The 18,299-nt window shown below is 40.7% G+C and overlaps 1 protein-coding gene across 2 annotated transcripts in view; it reads left to right on the forward strand.

Annotated features, from left to right (window-relative positions):
- Positions 1–18,299, forward strand: part of CDK5RAP2 (CDK5 regulatory subunit associated protein 2) — a 197,558-nt gene that overhangs the window by 150,691 nt on the left and 28,568 nt on the right. For both annotated transcript variants that reach the window (XM_021674018.2, XM_064378500.1), the window contains exons 26-27: positions 11,165–11,219; positions 13,925–14,097. In XM_021674018.2, the coding sequence (XP_021529693.2) occupies positions 11,165–11,219; positions 13,925–14,097 (228 nt within the window). The remainder of the gene's footprint in view (positions 1–11,164; positions 11,220–13,924; positions 14,098–18,299) is intronic.

Below are 18,299 nucleotides of genomic sequence, written 5' to 3' on the forward strand. Positions count from 1 at the left end.
ATCTTTCTGAGCCCTATGAGAGTGGATTGATGCTATCATGTTCCTTTCTTCCTAGATAATTCAGGGTGTAGTTCCTCAGACCAAGGATATTCTTGTACATAACCATGGTACTGTTACCACAATCACAAACAGCGTTGTCTAATATACTATTATCTAATATTCAGCCTATATTTGAATTTTTGTAATTGATTGACTAAAATCTTTTATGACAGTTTATTCTGGATCCTGATCCTGATCCGGGATCCATTCCCCACATTACATTTAGTTGTCATGTATCTCTGGTCTAATCTGGAGTAGTTCCTCACCCTTTCTTCTCTTTATGATGTGAACCTACTTGAGTAGTTCAGGCTAGCCCCTCACTTTGGGATTATCTGTTCTTTCCTGATCACTCAATTCATGATTAGATTAGATTGGTTAGGTTTGATTGGCCATGCAGTTTTGGCAAGAATGCTACAGAAGAGATTATTTTGTTCTTACGGTATTTTCTTAAGGAGGCACACAATATCAATCCTATTTTTGGTGGTATTAACTTTGATCACTTCCTTAAGATAATGTCTGTCAGTTTTCTCCAATGTAAATTATATTAACCTGTGTAATAAATGAGTAATTCATAGAAGATACTTTGTAAGTATTGTGTTCCTTTTCAGACTTCTACCATGAGTTTTACCATCTATTGATGATTCCTGAGTCAAATATTACTATGATGATTTTTTTTCTAACACTAGCATTTTTTTCTCAGGTTCCTTTTTCATTTGTATTAAGTAGCATTTACTAGAAGGACACATTCTCTATTAAATTTATTTTATTAATGTATTTCTTGTTTATTTGTTTTTGATCAATATGGGCTTGAAGATTCTTATTTTATTCAGTGCACTATTATCCATTCTGACATTCATATTATATTGTCCCAGATTTGGTAAATGGCCGTTTCTTTTGACATGTGTCCATCTTTTTGGGAGCACTTCCTTATTTTCTGGGACAAAATAGATTTTCCATGCTCTCCTTGTACTGCTTGCCCTGAAAAAGCCATTTCCCTAAGTAGCCCTGATTCCTTTTAGTGAGGAATGATATTTAACAATCAAGATTTGGTGCTAGCTGTGTTCATTGCTATGAGGGTATCATTGTGTCTAGGCCCTGTAGCAGGCTGTGTGTGTTTGTGTGTGTGTGTGTGTGTGTGTGTGTAAATGTGTAATTATTAAAAAAAAAAAATCAGTACTTTACAATGGTGCCTTTAATTCCAGTCCAAACTCACTGAGTTCTTTCTTGTTTTTCCTGCTTCCATATTTTTATTTCCCATCTCCAACAGTGAGAACCCTGGCTTTGATAACATCACCATATCTGCAAATTTACTCAATTCAGTAATATATGCACATAGTTCCAGAATTACTCCACCCTTTCCACTGTGAAAAACGAACCCAGTGGGAGAGATCAAGATTTGTTTATTAAATTAGTTCTGTTTGTTTTTAGGCTAAAAGTTTATCATAGTAAGTTCTTGAAGTTGTTTGGTTTCATTTTCGTACAGCTGTTGTTGTGTTAGTCATTTGAAACACAATTAGATTCATTTGTTTCTATTTGTATTCAATTTTAGAGGTTTTTAAAATCCTGTTCTTACTGATTTAAATTTTTGAATATAGATAACATGAATATGATTCCAAAGTCAAAACTGCATCCTTTTAAATTGCTCTATGAAGTCATTATTTTTCTGCTTTTTCTTTATCTCCATTAGTATTGCTTTCCCCTCTCCTTTTTCTCCTAAACCCATTGAGACTAGACTCTCAGTCATCTCATCAACTCCTCCACTGAAACAGTTTGCCTGTCACTAACAGCTTCCACTTTGCCAAATCTAAGGACCAATTTTCAGTCTTCATCTTGCTCAGACTGCAGGAGTATTTGATATGTCGATCCTTCCCTCCTTGGCTCACTTGGCTTCCAGATGATGCCACTGAGAGTTCAGTTCTCCTCTCCCTCCCTGGCTGCCTCTGTGTAGCTCTGCCTTCTGCGTGTCTTCCATCCCTGACCAGTCCTCAGCTTCAGTGTGCCTCTCTTATCTCGCTTGGATGCTGCAGGCCTCTCCTCTTTGGCTTCTGGGCTTCCCTCCTTTCCTCACTGTAATGCATTTTCCTCACAGTAGTCAATGATCTTTTAAAAATGTAAGTCCATTCTTGTCCCTGCCCCCAAATCAAAGCCTTTCCTTTTCATTCAGTGTAAAAATCCAGATAAGGGCCTGCAAAGCCCTGTAGCATCACCCTGGCCACACTCTCACCTTTTCTTATCCCACCCCACACTCTCCTTCCTCCTCTCCACAGCTACTGACCCTGCAGTTGAAATTTCTTTTCTTTTTTTTGATATATATGTTATTGCGTTTTAGGTTTTGGGGTCCATGTGAAGAACATGCAGGATTGTTGTATGGGTACATACATATCCATACAGGAAGGTTTGCTGCCTTCCTCCCCATCTCCTATATCTGGCATTCCTCCCCATGTTATCCCTCCCCAACTCCCCACCTCCTAGTGTCCCTCCCCTAGTTTCCCACCACAGACCTCAGTGTCTGATGCTCCCCTCCCTGTGTCCATGTGTTCTCATTCTTCAACACCCGCCTGTGAGTGGGGACATGCGTTTGATTTTCTGTTCTTGTGTCAGTTTGCTAAGAATGATGGTTTCCTGGTTTGTCCATGTCCCTACAAAGGACACGAACTCATTGCTTTTTATGACTGCATAGTATTCCATGGTGTGTATGTACCACATTTTCCCTGTCCAGTCTATCATCGATGGGCATTTGGGTTGGTTCCAAGTCTTTACTGTTGTAAACAGTGCTGCAATGAACATTTGTGTGCATGTGTCCTTATAATAGAATGATTTATAATCCTTTGGGTATATACCCAGTAATGGGATTGCTGGGTCAATCCCAGCAATCTATTTCTAGGTCCTTGAGGAATCGCCACACTGTCTTCCACAATGGTTGAACTCATTTACACTCCCACCAACAGTGTAAAAGTGTTCCTGTTTCTCCACATCCTCTCCAGCAACTGTTGTCTCCAGATTTTTAATGATTGCCATTCTAACTGGCATGAGATGGTATCTCAATGTAGTTTTGATTTGCATTTCTCTAATGACCAGTGATGATGAGCATTTTTTCATATGCAGTTGAAATTTCTGGCATGCCCAGGCCAGCTCCTCCTTCAGGGGCTTTGCACTTTCTCTTCTCTCTGGTGTCCCTGATCCCTTCAGGCCTTTTCTCAAATGTCATCCTATCAGTGAGGTGCTCTTTGACAGCTCTTTATGAAATAGCAAGGCACCCTTTCCATCCCCGACATTCCATTTTCCCCTTACTCTGCTTTATTTTCCTCGGTTCTACCCACAACCATCTTGCATGTTATGTGTTTACTACCCATAACCATCTTGCATTGTTATATGTTGACTTGCATGTTGCATGTTTATTATTCTGCCTTCCCTGTTAGAAAGTAATCACCACAAGTGTGCATGGATCTTGTCCCTTGTGTTTGTTGCTGTAGTGCTAGGATATAGATAACATTTGGTGTATGGTAGACACACAACACATATTTTGAGAGAATGAATAAATGAATGAGTGAGTGAATGAATCCAGTTTTACAGCTGTGGAGAGTGTGGCCCAGTGAAAGTGGGCAACTCATCTGTGACCATTTATGGAGTGGATGGCAGAGCTGGGATTTCAAATCAGGTCTCTGGACAAAAAACTTTTCCTGCTAGATCTACTTGTATTATAGTTGGTACCATATAGGTTATTTGATTTAAACTTTACAGTGACCTTGGAAGCACAATGCATTAGTTCAGTTTTATAGATGATGAGCTGAGGCATAGCGATAGAACCTTACATATCTAAATAAATGGGCCTAGCAGTGAAGAATGCGTCATTGGAGCTGGGCTGGCCAGATTAGAGCTCTGGCTTCCTACTTGTAAGCTATATACCTTGGGAAATTTACTTAATTCCTTCCCTCAGTTTCTTTCTTCACCTATAAACTTAGCATTCTAATACTAATTGGTAGAATCTTTGTAAGAATTAAATTACGAACGTGAAACCGTGCTTGACTCAATGCTGGGTGCATGGTTCTTATGTACTGAGTGCTTGTTAGTGTTTGTACTTGTTGTGAGTTGGGGGTTAATCCCCAGAACAGCCTGTTTTTCAGGTAAGGAGCTTAGACTTAACAAATAAGAGTTTGTTGCTCAAAGTCACAACTGACTTGGGGAACCAGGATTTGACTGTGTTCCCCTTGTCTTCATATGTACAAAACAGATGGTTTATGATGGCCCACATAGTTCATTTAACTCCAGGATAGCACATGGAATAGTTCACCCATCTGGGCCTAGTGAATGTTTTCCCCCAGCTTTTCCAAAGGGCCCAGCAGCTTAGACCTGCTGTAGACTAGTTTTGCTAATACCAGTTCCTAGGACTTGTGAGGACCGGGGTATATAGGAGTACCTTACTTTTCCCAGCTTTATAAAAACTTACTTCCTTCTAGCTAAGGGTATTCTAAATAAACTAGTTTTCATTTTATTAGTGGAGAAATATCTGGGTCCTCATGATAAAGCCATATCTTCCAGGCCCAAGTCATTTTCTGTTGGCCTCTTTTCTTCTTGAAGGCACTCACTCTATAGGCCCTAGGAAATGGAGAGCTGAGAGAGGGTGCCTCTGGCACCAGCTGCCCTCCCTCCCTTATCCAGCCACTCCCCTCTATTTATTTTTTAGTTATTTACCTTGAGAAGCCCAAGGGAGCCTACTTATTCTCTGTGGGTTCTGCAGGCAGAAGAAGCATTTTAGGTTTAGCAGATAACACAAACATAGAACTTTATTTTCTCCTGCAAAAAGCATAAAAGTCCCAGAAACCTCACCACAGCTTCTTTTCTTAGGGACTAAAATGTAACACAGAGGTAGCATTTCTTGGATGTCGTATAAGGGGCCTGGCTCTTGAATTATGAAACAAGCTTATCATAAAACAGTTTTATATTTGAGGCAGTTTTAAGAACTCATGCATAGCATGAGTTCTTAAAAATTTAAATATAGCCTTTAAAAATATTAATACAAAGCAATACATGTTTACTGTTGAATAAAAGATAAGCAAATACTCCTATAATTGCATCACACAGCAAAGCGTGAATACCCTGGAGTATATATGCCCAGACCTTTTTTATTGATATGTGTATTTTTTTATGGCAGTGGGACTGTTTGCATCCTCTCCCTTTGTTCAGTTATAGATAATAAATATACATTGTAAGTTTTAGTGGCTGCAGGACATTCTTTTGTATCAGTGTACCATAGTGTATTTAGTCATTCCCCATTAGATGAACGTTTAGATTGTTCCATTTTGGGGCTCTTATAAAGAACACTCTATTGGAATCTTTGTGCATATTCTTATTTCTTTAAAAATGTTTGGTTGGTAGGCTCTAAGAAGTAGGATGATAGTGTGGTTTCTTAATTCTTGTAAGGGGACTCTCCCTTGGCTCCATTAAACTAGGATTCCACTAGGCATCTGGAAACCTGCAAGGTTTTGTGGGTAAGTACATTGAGGGCTGGGATCTAAAGTAGATCAGGAACTGGTGTTGCAGCCAGATTTTCCACTGTTTTCTTGTTCTTGGTGCCTCCCAAGAGCAGTTGCATAAATAAGGCAGGTAGTATTTTGTCTTCAGGTATTTTTGAGTAAGCTGTGTTTGGCACTGGGAAAGGTACAAAGAAGACCGTTTGATCAGTGAGCTCACCACATGAACAAAGATGGCTGCCGGACTCCCTTGCCTTAGTTCTCTGCTGACAAAAGTGAACCTGAAACATTCATTCAAGGCCTTCCACAGTCTAGAAGGGGCCTTTGCCAGCTCACTACCTTCTGGTGATGATGATGATAATGATGGAGTTGAAGGAGAAACACTGAGGAAGTGAGGAAGGCTGATCTTTATTGGGTGCTTGCAATATGCCAGGCATTGTTTTCAGCCTTAGAGGAAGTATCATTTGTTATCCTCATTTAACAAGTGAGGAACAGAGAGGTTAATTCACTTGCTCTAAGTCAGACAGGAAGTGGTAGAGTCTGAATTTAAGTCCATGTAGTTCACTTTCACAGCCTTCCTCCCTAACCACCATATCATGCTTCTCACACTCCTGTCAAATTGGATGCACTGGTCAAACATTTATGTGGGCCAGACCTTGCATTTCCTCTCTTCTGATTCCATTCAAACCATTATTTTTTCTATAAGACTTTTACTCCCTTTCCATTTAGAAAAATTTAGAGAAATTCTGCCTATCCTCCAGGAAACTTTGCTTTGTTCACTTGAAGTGGGAGTAAAATGTATTCCTCCCCCCACCCTCCCCCGGTTTGTTTATAGCTTGCACTTGATATTCACATCTGACCTTGTGATAGAGGCGGTCACAAGCGTGTTGGGTTGGAAAGAACAAGAACTTTGGAGTCAGACAGACTGGAGTTCAGATCCCAGCTTTATGGATCATGTATCCCTTGAAGGGCCAGATTTCCTCTATGGGGGATAGTAGAACCTGTCTTATAGAGATGTTTGTGAGGATTAAATGAGATTATTTAAGTTTGTCCAATTTGTGACCCATGGGCTGCATGCAGCTCAGGATGGCTTTGAATGCGGTGCAAAACAAATTTGTGAACTTTCTTGAAACATTATAAATTTTTTTTTAAGTTCATCAGCTGTTGTTAGTGTATTTTATGTGTTGGTCTAAAACAGTTTTTCTTCCAGTGTGGCCCAGGGAAGCCAAAAGATTGGACACCCGTGATTTCTTTAATTTTTAAATTGTTATAGGATTTTTGGCCAAACAGCAAACCCAGTAGACACTCCTGATTTAAAGGGTGTCCTGCTTGGCAAATAGTGGGAGCTCAGGAAGGTATGTAAACGAAAATTAAAATTGTAAGTCCTTCAACTGGCTGAAGGGACCCTTCTCTCAGCTAAGGGAACCCAACAAAACCTGAAAAACTAGTTCAGACCATGATGGGAAAGTGAGGGGGCGGTGGGGGGGTCAGACATGCCTCTTTATGCTCACCTCCCTTTGGAGTTGGCATATAACTGACCAGTATTAACATTAAAATAGAGATCCTTAGGCTGACAGAACAGACTCTTGGTAGCAATAAGAAACCATATTCTAACCTGACTCCATTGTAGCATCACATAACTGATAGAAGGACCCTGAAAGACATCAAATTACTATTTTACCCCAAAACATATTTCTTTGACATATTTTAAAATGGTCCTGAAATGATGTCTCTTGTAGGGAATATTTACATTCTATAGAGAATTCCCTTCCCTTTCCAGGTTTTTTTCTGATCCTGAAGAGATTGGCTGAGAGTCTAGCGCCTTTTAAGGATCTGAATAGGAAACATTTGCCTCTGGGGGTGGCCATCTCTGGGACTTCATCCACATAATAAAAACCTTGGTCTCCATAACCGCTTTCCTTAACTCAGACACTCCTTTCTGTTGATTTCAGGTCTTTAGATAATAACTCTTTCAACAAAGTGCCAATCAGAAAAATCTTTGAATCCACCTATGACTTGGAAGTCCCCCACCCACTTTGAGTTTTCCTGTCTTTCCAGACCAGACTGGGATCTACCGCACATACATTAATTGATATCTTAGGTCTCCCTAAGACATATAAAACCAAGCTGTAACCTAATCACCTTGGGCACATGGTCTCAGGACCTTCTGGGGCTGTCACTTGCCACGATCCATAACCTTGGCAAAATAAATTTCAAAACTGGTTGAGATTTGTCTCAGATACTTTCTGGTTTACAGTGACAGCAAAAATAATGGGGCATGCTCATTATGGTTAGCAGAGGAATGCAGGCTTTCAGAGAAAATGGAGGGTTTTTCTTCCTAAGAATCCCTGGAACTGCCCTCCCCAGAGCCCCTTAGTGTCTTCCCACTTTTATAAAGCAGTTCTTTCCTCCGTCAAAGATATGGCTCCATTGCCACCTCCGTCACATGTTTCCTAATAGTCCAGGCTGGATTCTGTTTGTCTCCTCTGTGTGCCTTCCCACAGCATCCATTGCTGCCCCTTATCACAGCACTGTAGCGTAATTGTCTTTTGGGTCCACGCTTTCCACTCAGGTGAACTCACTGAGGGCGGGTGATTCCTCATTCATCTCTGTATCCTCAGTGTCTGGCACAGGCACCTGGCAGGAGCACTGTAAATATTCAAATAGAATAGAATTAGTTTCTACCAATTACTAAAGAGGTGGAAAGGAAGAAACCTCTGGGTCAGGTAGGAGATGCCAGGCTGTGGGATTTGAAGGTAACTCTGTAGGACTGGTGCATTTTGAGCTGGGAAGTACTGTTTCAAAAGAGGCTTCTTAAGTGGTAGCACTGTACAGAATGGATCAGTGCAGAGAGGAAACTGAAGTTGGGTCAACCAGTTATCAGTCTGTCCAGCATACTAGTCCTCTCTTGCTTGTTCAGTTATGGATGGGATAACTAGATGTTTTTTTATTTGAAAAAATGAAGTCCTCCTATTGCCTCACACTACACGGTTCTTAGGCATAGCAACAGGATTTGCCTGAGAGATGGGAGCAGCATTTTCATGACATGCATCCTAAGCTTTTGAATAGCCAGACAGATGGTACCCTGTCACCTGTGTGAAGGCAGTTTGTACCAAGAAATTCAGTGTATTAGTTGTTGTGATCTCCCTGTGACTCCTACAGTAACTATTTGTCACTTGGTTTTAAATAACTCTGTTATAATAGGGGAATGGATGGAATACAGTTGTTGAGTTGTTGCAAATTCCTTGAGGGTCTCTTATTTGAAGGGGAAACTCATGCTGCTGGTGGCAGCAGGGTACTTCCTGGTGTGCTTGTGGGTTTGGTTAGGATTGGAGGAGAGGTTTTGGATGGGTTTAAGGTCTGGAGACCTGGAATGCTTAAAGTCTGCCCCAAACCAAGGGTACTCACCCTGTGAAGTTCATGAGGGAGGAACTAAAGAACAATGTGAATGTGGCCAGGTGCAGTGGCTCACGCCTGTAATTCCAACACTTTGGGAGGCCACAGCAGGTGGATCACTTGAGACCGGGAGTTCGAGATGAGCCTGGCCAACATGGTGAAACCATGTCTCTACTAAAAATACAAAAACATTAGCTGGGTGTGCACGCCTGTAGTCCCAGCTTCTCCGGAGGCTGAGGCGTGAGAATTACTTGAACCTAGGAGGTGGAGGTTGCAGCGAGCCAAGATCATGCCAGTGCACTCCAGCCTGAGTGACAGAGCAAGACTCCATCTCAAAAAAGAACAGTGTAAATGTGAAGCAGAATGTCATGTAAGTTGTTTGCCTGACTAAGTTCTAAGCTTTTTGGAAGGCTGGGCTGGGACAGATGGTACATTCTCAGGGTCTGTAGAATCAGTCTTACCTGCTGAATGTTGGTAAGCAGCCCAGTGCCGGTGTGAGATGAAAAATGCGGACTAAGCTGTTCTTTTAACATACAGTTGTCTCTGTCCATTAGGGATGGTCTTACAAACTGGGACTTCAGCAAAGGTCTTGAAATCTGACTTAATCAGGTGTGGATTTCCCCCTTGAAGAGGATTGTAGAGAACAGAAATGTGGAGTCTTTGAGAGCATCCACTAATGAAGGCCTGTCAACCCCTATCAAAATATAATGCCATTTTTGACCAGGATGTAACCAGGAGGCATAGGATTGTGATTGAGGTAGCTATAAGGATATTTCCATCTCTCTTGCTTAACTATAAAATGTAGTAAAGTAAGGGAGAGTGTGATCAGACAGTTGAAACATTAAGCATCCTGGATTTCCACTTCTTTGCTTTAAAACAGAGATACTAACACCATGCTTATAGGATCATTGTGAGGCCTGAAGGAGATAGCAGATATTAAAGAGCCATACTCAGGCCCTCGTGCCTGGTCACTCAGGCCTGTGTGACTCATTCCTGATGGTGACAGTGCCCTGCAGTGGTAGGTGACTTTCCACCACTCAGCATGTTTCACTGACTCTTGGTGTGCAGGTGGCTGGCCTGGTGGGTGATAGGGAACCTGGATGGCCATGCCAGCCAGCCATTTGAGTTTGTAGGTGGAAACTTCTAGACATAAAGGAAATGTGCAAGGCTTCAGTGATCTTTTCCTCTATACTGTGGTGTTTGAGAACTTTTTCTTTTAGGAATAGTTTTGAAAATTGCATGTGTGGGTGCAGTTTAATTATAGTCTCATTTTTCAAGCACAACTATAGAAGAGTTTGTTTTTTCTTTAGCCACACATCAGTTTCTTCAAAGAGCTCATCCCAGCCTGTAATTTCCAGGGTTCTGAAGTATTTTTAAAATAAAGTTGTTAGTGTCTTTGAAATCTGGGCTCACGTGCTTCCTTTCAAACAGCAAATGATGACATGCAGGAAGAGAGCAGAGCATCTTCTGCCCAGCTACATTCTGAGCTTTATTTTGTTTTCTTTTGTGATTTTTTAAAGTCATTTCCCCTGCTGTAGACAGTGGGTTTTTCAACTGTACTCATGTACTCCTTTCCCTAGTTTTAATCCTACATCTGAGACCCTTCCTAAGGAAATATTAAAATGCAGATAAAGCTATATGCACAAAGATGCTTATTTCATTTGCTTATAAAAGTAAAAATTTGGAAATGACCTAAGCGTCAAATAGAGAACTGGCAAAATTGTGGTAATGCATGCCTACAGTGGAATATCAGTGCAGGCATTAAAAATGGTGTTTCGGAAGGAAATTTAGTGATAGAAATGCTTATAATAATGTACTAAGTGAAAAAATTATGTTGTAATACGGTATCTTCTATGCCAAAATGCATTAAAGAAAGAATGGAAGGAAATCCAGTAACTTGTCTGTGGGGGTGCCAGGATATTGATCTTTTTTTGATTCCATTACTCATTTTCTGTAATGAGCATATATTCTGTTAGTATCAGAGTTTTAGAGAAAGAAAAAGAACCTGCACCAGCAATGCCTTGTGATTGCTTTTTAGATTCAGTGCTGTCACCTAGAACTAGTGTCAATGCAGTGATAAAGGGGAAGTCTATAGTCTGAATTGTACTCTTGGTAATCCTACTTTAAATATCCAGGATTGTTATAGAGCATTTAAACAAGTGGAATAGTGCTTCTGCAAATGAATGAGCAGGAAATTATTAGGGAACACTTAAAAACATTTTTTTCTCCTTCTTTCTTGATGTTATTTCTGCTTCCAGGAAAATCAGCTGGAGTGGAAATGAACACCCACACCCAGAATGAACTGATGGAGAGGTGAGTGTGTAACATTTGTTAAGAAGACTTTCTAGGACTTTGTAGATCTGATTTACCTGCCAGCTTTTAAAATATTTTGGCTCCTTCACATTCAATTTGTTCCCTGCTTCTTGTAAATAAGAGTATAAACATCTATGGAACTGACAGTGGCCTTACAAAACCAAGAGTTCATGCCATATGTCCTGTTGCCTTCATCATTCATTTCAGGTTACCTGTGTCATTTCTATTAGGTGATTTGAACCAGATACCTGCTGGATAAACTCCAGATTCCTTTACCTGGCATTTGAGGTCCTTCTCAGTCTGACCCCAGTTCTCTTCTCCCCTTCCTATTCTCCTCACTACCCTTCCCTGATGTGTACCCCATGTTTTAGTCTTATTTGGCTTTGTATTTTCCACACCATGGCTGTGCACTCCACCTTCTTCCTCTTGAAGTTTGAAAATCATTCTTCAGAGTCCATTCAAATGTAAATGAACCTGGTTCTCCTCAATACCCTCCCTCCCCACCACATCCCAGCATCAGTTATTCTTGCTGTAGCACTTGGACATAATTACATTACAGCATTTACCACATGGTCTTGTAATGCTTTCTGCATTTATCTTTCTATTCCCAGAATTCCTTGGAAGAGGAAAGGAGCTTGCTAGTGTTCCCTAGGTATTGGTGTGTGTCAGCTGCTGCCTTAGGCATTTCACATTTATAACTTCTCACCATATAAGGTTTGAAGTAATTATTTTAGGATGAGGAAGTTGTGGGTCAGAGTTGCATACTTGCCATTATGAGGCAGGGCTAGGATTTGAACTTGAATCTATCACACTCCATCCATGTCCTTCCTTTTACTGTTATTCCACATTGTCTTTTGAGGGCAATGACTGTGTCTTTAATATCTCTCCTTGCTCCAGCTCCAAGTTTCTGGCATGTAGTTGGAGTTCAGAAAACGTTCATGGAATAAGCAAATTGTATAATTTCTTAGCTTCTCTCTATTGTCAACTGAAAATGCCAAGGTCTTGCCCTCTTTTATTTAGTTGTAAAAGATTCGGAATGCTATTAATGTTGCTGTGTACTTTCATCTTCTTTAAAGATGTGGTTCTTTGGGCTTCTGGGAATAAAACAGGGACCAATCTAGGTGCAGACCTGTAGATTTTATTGGCATCACAAAGGGCACTAGCTTCATTAGAGAGAGTCGGCAGAGAAGCATCACAGCTCATGGGAGCACATTTATAATCAGAGCTTCTGTAAGTTTAAAAGAAATACTCTTCTCCCGCTGTAGTATCGTCAAAGTCCCAGTTCAATCCTCCATTTCCATTCTTGTAATAATAGATCACATCCCACCGGCATGCTTTAGAGTGGGCAAGGAAGACTTCCCAGAGTGGGGACATTCATAGCTGAGATCTAAAGGGTGAGAGTGGAAGGGGCTGGGGGCTGTTGGGAGAGCATCCGTGCCTGAGGCAAAGGAGACATGGTCCTTTTGAGCAGTGTAGCTGGCACAAAGAGGGTCAAAAAAGCTGGAGAGGCAGGCTGGGTCCTGTTGGGCTGGTCCTCAAATGTTGTGTTAAAAATCCAAACTCTGTAGGAAGTAGGGAGTCTTCAAAGGAGGATAAGCTGGGACTAGACTTGATCACATTTGACGGTTAGGAAGACTATTGTGGTTGCTTGCAGAAGGAGTTGGAATGAGGCATGGAATCGCTTAGCCTCCTCAACCAAAGTGTCACTCCTTTTCATTTCTGACAGATTTGTTTTTTACCTTCTGTTCTTCCTCTCTCAACTGTAGTTTAGCACTCACATGGGCTACTTCTAAGCTAGTTAAGTGGGTGCCCTTGGCCCATGCTGCACTTCTGCAAGCCACCAGCAAGCCTGTGCATCCATCACACTGTCTGGGCAAAGATGCATCAGGTGTTTACCTGTTAATGAATGCATTGCAGCCATGGAGTCCTTTGCTCTTGTCTGAACTCATGAATAATGAGACTGTGACTGCTGACAAGAAGTAATAGGAAAATGTGGGAGAAAAAAGAGCTTCAGTTAAGGAGTTTATCTATAATGGAAATTCATATGGGCTTTTCACAGCATTCAGATTGTTTTTTCTCATGGCTTAGGTGGTCCTTGGGAAATACAGGTTAATAACCAGATGATTGCCAAAATAATGATACTAAACCTGTTTGGGAACCATGAGAGTTTTGAGATTTTTAAATCCATAGGTCACCTCACGGTTTTGGGCTGGGCTCCCACATTCTCCTGCGTCCTTGGAGTCAGGCAGGCCTGGTTGGAACTAAACTGTGCCTCTGACCAAGCTGTGAGACAGTGGGCCAGTTTATGATAAGCCCCAGTTCCCCCACTCTAAATGAGTAATTCCTAACTCAAAGGGTTTCTGTGAGGCCCAACTGAAATCTCAAGGATGCTTGGTGTAGAGAGGTTATTTGGTAAACAGCTGCCATTGACACATGTTCTCTTGGGTCCCTCCCCTGTAACCCAGGCTGTGGGACAGGCATAATCCCCTACTTCCCCTTTGTTGGCTCCAAACTCAAGCCCACTGAGCCTTTCTTGCTTTTAGAATGTCGTTGCTTAATGTTGTAGAGAAATCAAAGGTCTGAGTGAAGTTGCAAACATGGGGAAGTTACTAAGGGTAAAGTAATCTTAAGTATTCATAAGTCATAGTACTGGCTTGGGATTTTAGCATGGTAGATGATTTATCTTTCCAATTTGAATGGTTAAGGATTGAGGAAGACAACTTAACCTACCAATACCTTCTACCTGAATCTCCTGAGCCTTCAGCTTCTCATGCGCTCTCTGATTATGAAACGTCTGAAAAGTCCTTCTTCTCACAAGACCAGAAGCAAGATAATGAGATGGAGAAGACTTCAGTCATGGTGAACAATTTTTCTCAAGGTAAGCTAAGCTTCATTAAGCATTTTAAACATGGCCTGATTAAAACAATAGTTTGCCATCTTACCTTAGTAAGCAGAGTGTGCTGACATTTGAATATTTCTCTGATGAAGGGAGATCCCATTAAGGCCAATGCTGGTCATTCAGAGTATCATTTATCACTGGAGAAAGCTATGGTTGTTGAAAGTGTTGGCGATTGGGGAAAAGTCACTTTTATTTTTTAAATTACGACTAAATATATGACTTGCCATTTCCTGCAGGCTGTGTGCCACTGAACCTGTATGTCAGTGCAGATTTGTGAATTTCCTATTGTTTCTTTCAAACTCATCCTAAGGCAGGGTCACTTCAAAGACTCTTCTGTTTGAGTTGCCAAAGAGTGTCTTGCTCCCTGCTCTGATATTTTTATATAAATACAAAATTTGTGATTGTGCAAATTGACTTTGTTTTCCTTTAGTGTGGACCCATGGCCCATTGGGTCAGGCCTTTTGTCTTAGTCTGTTTGGATTGTTGTAGCAGAACGCCATAGAATGGGTGGCTTATAAACAGTAGAAATTTATTTCTTATGGTTCAGAGGCTAGAAAGTCCAAGATCAGGGTACCAGCTAGCATGGCCAGGCGCTGGTAAGGGCCTTCTTCCAGGTTGCAGACTGCCATTTTCTTGTTGTATTCTCACGTGGAAGAAGGAGGGCGAGAGAGCTGGGATCTGTTTTATAAGGGCACTGATCTCACTTGTGAAGGCTCTACCCTCATAATCTAATAATCTCCCAAAGCCCTCGCTTCCTAATATCATTACATTGGGACTTAGAGCTTCAATGTAGGAATTTTGGAGACACAAGCATTCAGTCCATAACTCCTTTGTTCTGCCTCTGACCATGGACTGAGTTAGCAGATGAAAATTTTCATAGAGACTCCATGCAGTGTGTAAACGAGATAAGCATGGAACCTTCATCCTGTAGTGACCTCTGAGGCTTCTCGAGGTCACTTAGGACTCAGAGGAGCCCAGTTTGGAGACAGAAGACATACCTAGAGTGTGAGGTCCATATTGTTGGTGAAACTCAGGTATCAGCTGGGGTCCTCCAGCAGCATCATCTAGACCTAGTTTCTTTGTATTTCTGGCTGTATCTCTCTGCAGTTTTTGTGTGTTTCTGAGTACTTGGTTTTTCTTGGTCATTTCTGGCTCTGCATTCTGCCTTTCCTGAATTTAGGTCATATCACAAATTGTTCCCCTGTCCCTAGTGCCACTTCCTTCTGTATTGTATCCATCCGGTGTATAACTCAGTGACTTTCCAAGAATCCCCAGAGGCCACTCCCAGGAGGCCTTTGTGCAGACTTGATTGAGGAACCAGAGGAGAGTGGTGTTTACAACGCAGCAACCAAATGATTTAAACCGGAACACTTGGGATGCCTGTTCTTTTCACTAGGCAGTTCCCTCTGCTCCTTCTTGCTAGCCCCTCTTTTTCCACCCTTCACCCTGTCCGCCACCCCAACCTTGTTCTGTTTCTGATATAGAACCTTTTAGGCATTTCTTCTATTTCTTATTCCTCTGGGGACCCATGACCTTGGGCTCATTATGCCCTCTTAGTGGGTTACCTGAACTGGGAGAGTGCACCCTGGAACTCTCCCAGTAAGCCCGTTACTTTTTTAGTGTGTCTTCAGCCTTTTGGTCTCTGCATCTGGTTTTTCTTTTGTCATATTAGTGGTCTATGTAGAGAGATAATTGAGTATTTTTCTTTTTCTCACTTAATATTCTGTCATAAGCTTTCTGACATGTTGCATAACTTCATTTTTAGTGGCTTTAGAATAGTCCATTGAGTGGTGGAATTGCAGTTTTCCTTCTGTTCCCTGATTGCTGAACATTTAAATCATTTCCAGATTTCACAATCGTAAACAATGCTGCAGGGGATATCTGTGAACATGAAGCTTTTCCCTTATTTGGGGGCTTTTTGTAATACAGATTCTGTAAATTGGAATTGCTAGGCAAGAGATAGACACTTTGTTTTGTGGTTCCTTATTGGATTTGTGCTTTTAAAGAGTTAGCATTTGTCAAAAGGGCATTATTCTGAGAGAGAGAGAGAGAGAGAGATTTTTCTCTCATTTTGTAAAGGCTAGTATAGTGTTTCCTTCTCTTCAGTTTGGCTGCATAATTAATAAGTGGTATCCAATTCAACTGGGAATGTTTTCTTAAGCCCAAGTGGTGATTCCATCTCTTGGCCAGAGACTCAGTGGAAGATGGCATGTATCGATGGCTACTAAGCATTTATGTCACCTGCTCACAGTTAGGAGTGTGCGACTAGGATAAACCAGCAAGGAAGGTTGCAGTCAAACAGAGAAGTTCCTGACTCACTCTGACCTGACTCGCTGCTGGAAGATTTGCAGCGCAATAAGGCAGAAGTGGAGAGGTACAGTGCCATGGGTGCCAGGTGTTTAAGTGGGGAGATACAGTGCCGTGGGTGCCAGGAGTTTAAGGAATGGGGAGGTGCAGTACCGTGGGTGCCAGCAGCTTTTTGCAGAGTCCTTCCATGCAGACATTCCACCAAATTACTTGCCACACTTCTGGCATTAGCAGGAGATAGCTGAAGGTCTGGGAATTAAGTCATCTCATAAACATTCAAATTCATGGTAAAATTACTATTTAATTAGGAAAAGATCTGTAACATTGTGCTACTTTTAAATGAAAGTCATTTTGGAGGAATTAAAACTGGGTCATAACATTAGTGTAATGTTTTAAAACAAACATTACTAAGACATACTGAGTATACCCTAATTGATAAATTAAAGACATTAGTTTTGGCTTTGGATACTTAATGTGATTATGCTTTGAACACTGACTTTAGAAACCTACCTCTGGTTTGGAACTGTGCTTCCTTCTTTCTTTGTTAAAGTGAGATGTGGCAGATACTGAACAAATACATGCTTATTCTGGAAAATTTAGAAAATTTAAAATTCTATGTATTATTAAGTATTATGTCAACATGTAATATAGAATTTTTGAAAAACTAAAAGCTGCCACCTAAAGGTAACTGCTATTAATATTTAGAGGTATTTCCTTCTTTCATATATTTGTGTCTTTCCTTATCTGTACAAATTTTTAAGTAGAGTTGTGTGATACTGTGAAGGATATATTTGACCTTCCTGTCAGTATCCTTCATAATGAACCAGTAAACATAAGCAAATGTATCCCTGAGTTTTCGAGCCGGTCTAGCAAATTAATCTAACCCCAGGAGGTGGGTGAGGGAACCGAATTTGTAGTCAGTTGGTCAGAGGCACGGGTAAAACAACTGGGGGCTTGTGATTGACATCCGAAGTTGTTGGAGGGGGCAGTCTTGGGACTGACCCTCAATCTGTGGATCTGATGCTATCTTCAGGTACGTAGTGTTAGAACTGAACTGAATTAGAGGACACCTGGCTGGTGTCTGCTGCAGAACTGATTGTTGGTCTGTGGGGGAAAAAAACCCTCACATCTGGTCACAGAAGTCTTCTGTGCTGATTGTTGAGTGAGTGTATGGGAGAAACTGAATTTGTTTTTTTCCTATAAGTTGTGATTATATTCAATAATTAATTTTGCATCTATTTTAAGATTTAGTATAATTTTTTAATATTATATAGTCTTCATAACATAATTTTAGTACTACATAATACTGCTTCATCCTGAATGTACTACAGTTTTTTATTTAACAGTTGGAGTTACTTCAGTTCTTAGGGTTACATCTAAAGCTAAGGTGAACCTTTTCCTGCATTCTGGCAAATGCTTGTCAGCATCTCTGGTGGTATCTTTAAATAGAGTCCTAAGAGTTGAATTATTTGGTAAAAGACATTGGAAACTAATTTTTCTAAGGTTAATGACAGAAGTAACCCCAAAGTGTCATATACATTTGTACTCATGCTAACAAGATGTACTCTTGAGATCACTTTTCTTATTACCATTCTCACTAGCATTGTTCTGCTTTTTTTTTTAAGTCTTAAATTAGTAAATGATAAATGGATAATGTATTCTTTTAAAAAAATTAGTCTTGAAAATATCTGGATTCATTATGAAGGTAGTTCAATCAATTCTTAGGCAATTCAAGCAGACTTGAACATGATCTGTTAGTTTCACCATAAGGAAGATTTGAAATTAATATTTGATATTTAGAAGAATAAAAGGCTACATTAGAGATAGCATTAAAATTGTATGGAATTTAATTTTTCTATGTGATATAAAATATC

The sequence above is a fragment of the Aotus nancymaae genome, unplaced genomic scaffold (genome assembly GCF_030222135.1).
Source record: "Aotus nancymaae isolate 86718 unplaced genomic scaffold, 86718_ANA_hifiasm-v0.15.2.pri h1tg000003l, whole genome shotgun sequence".
Taxonomy (NCBI): domain Eukaryota; kingdom Metazoa; phylum Chordata; class Mammalia; order Primates; family Aotidae; genus Aotus; species Aotus nancymaae.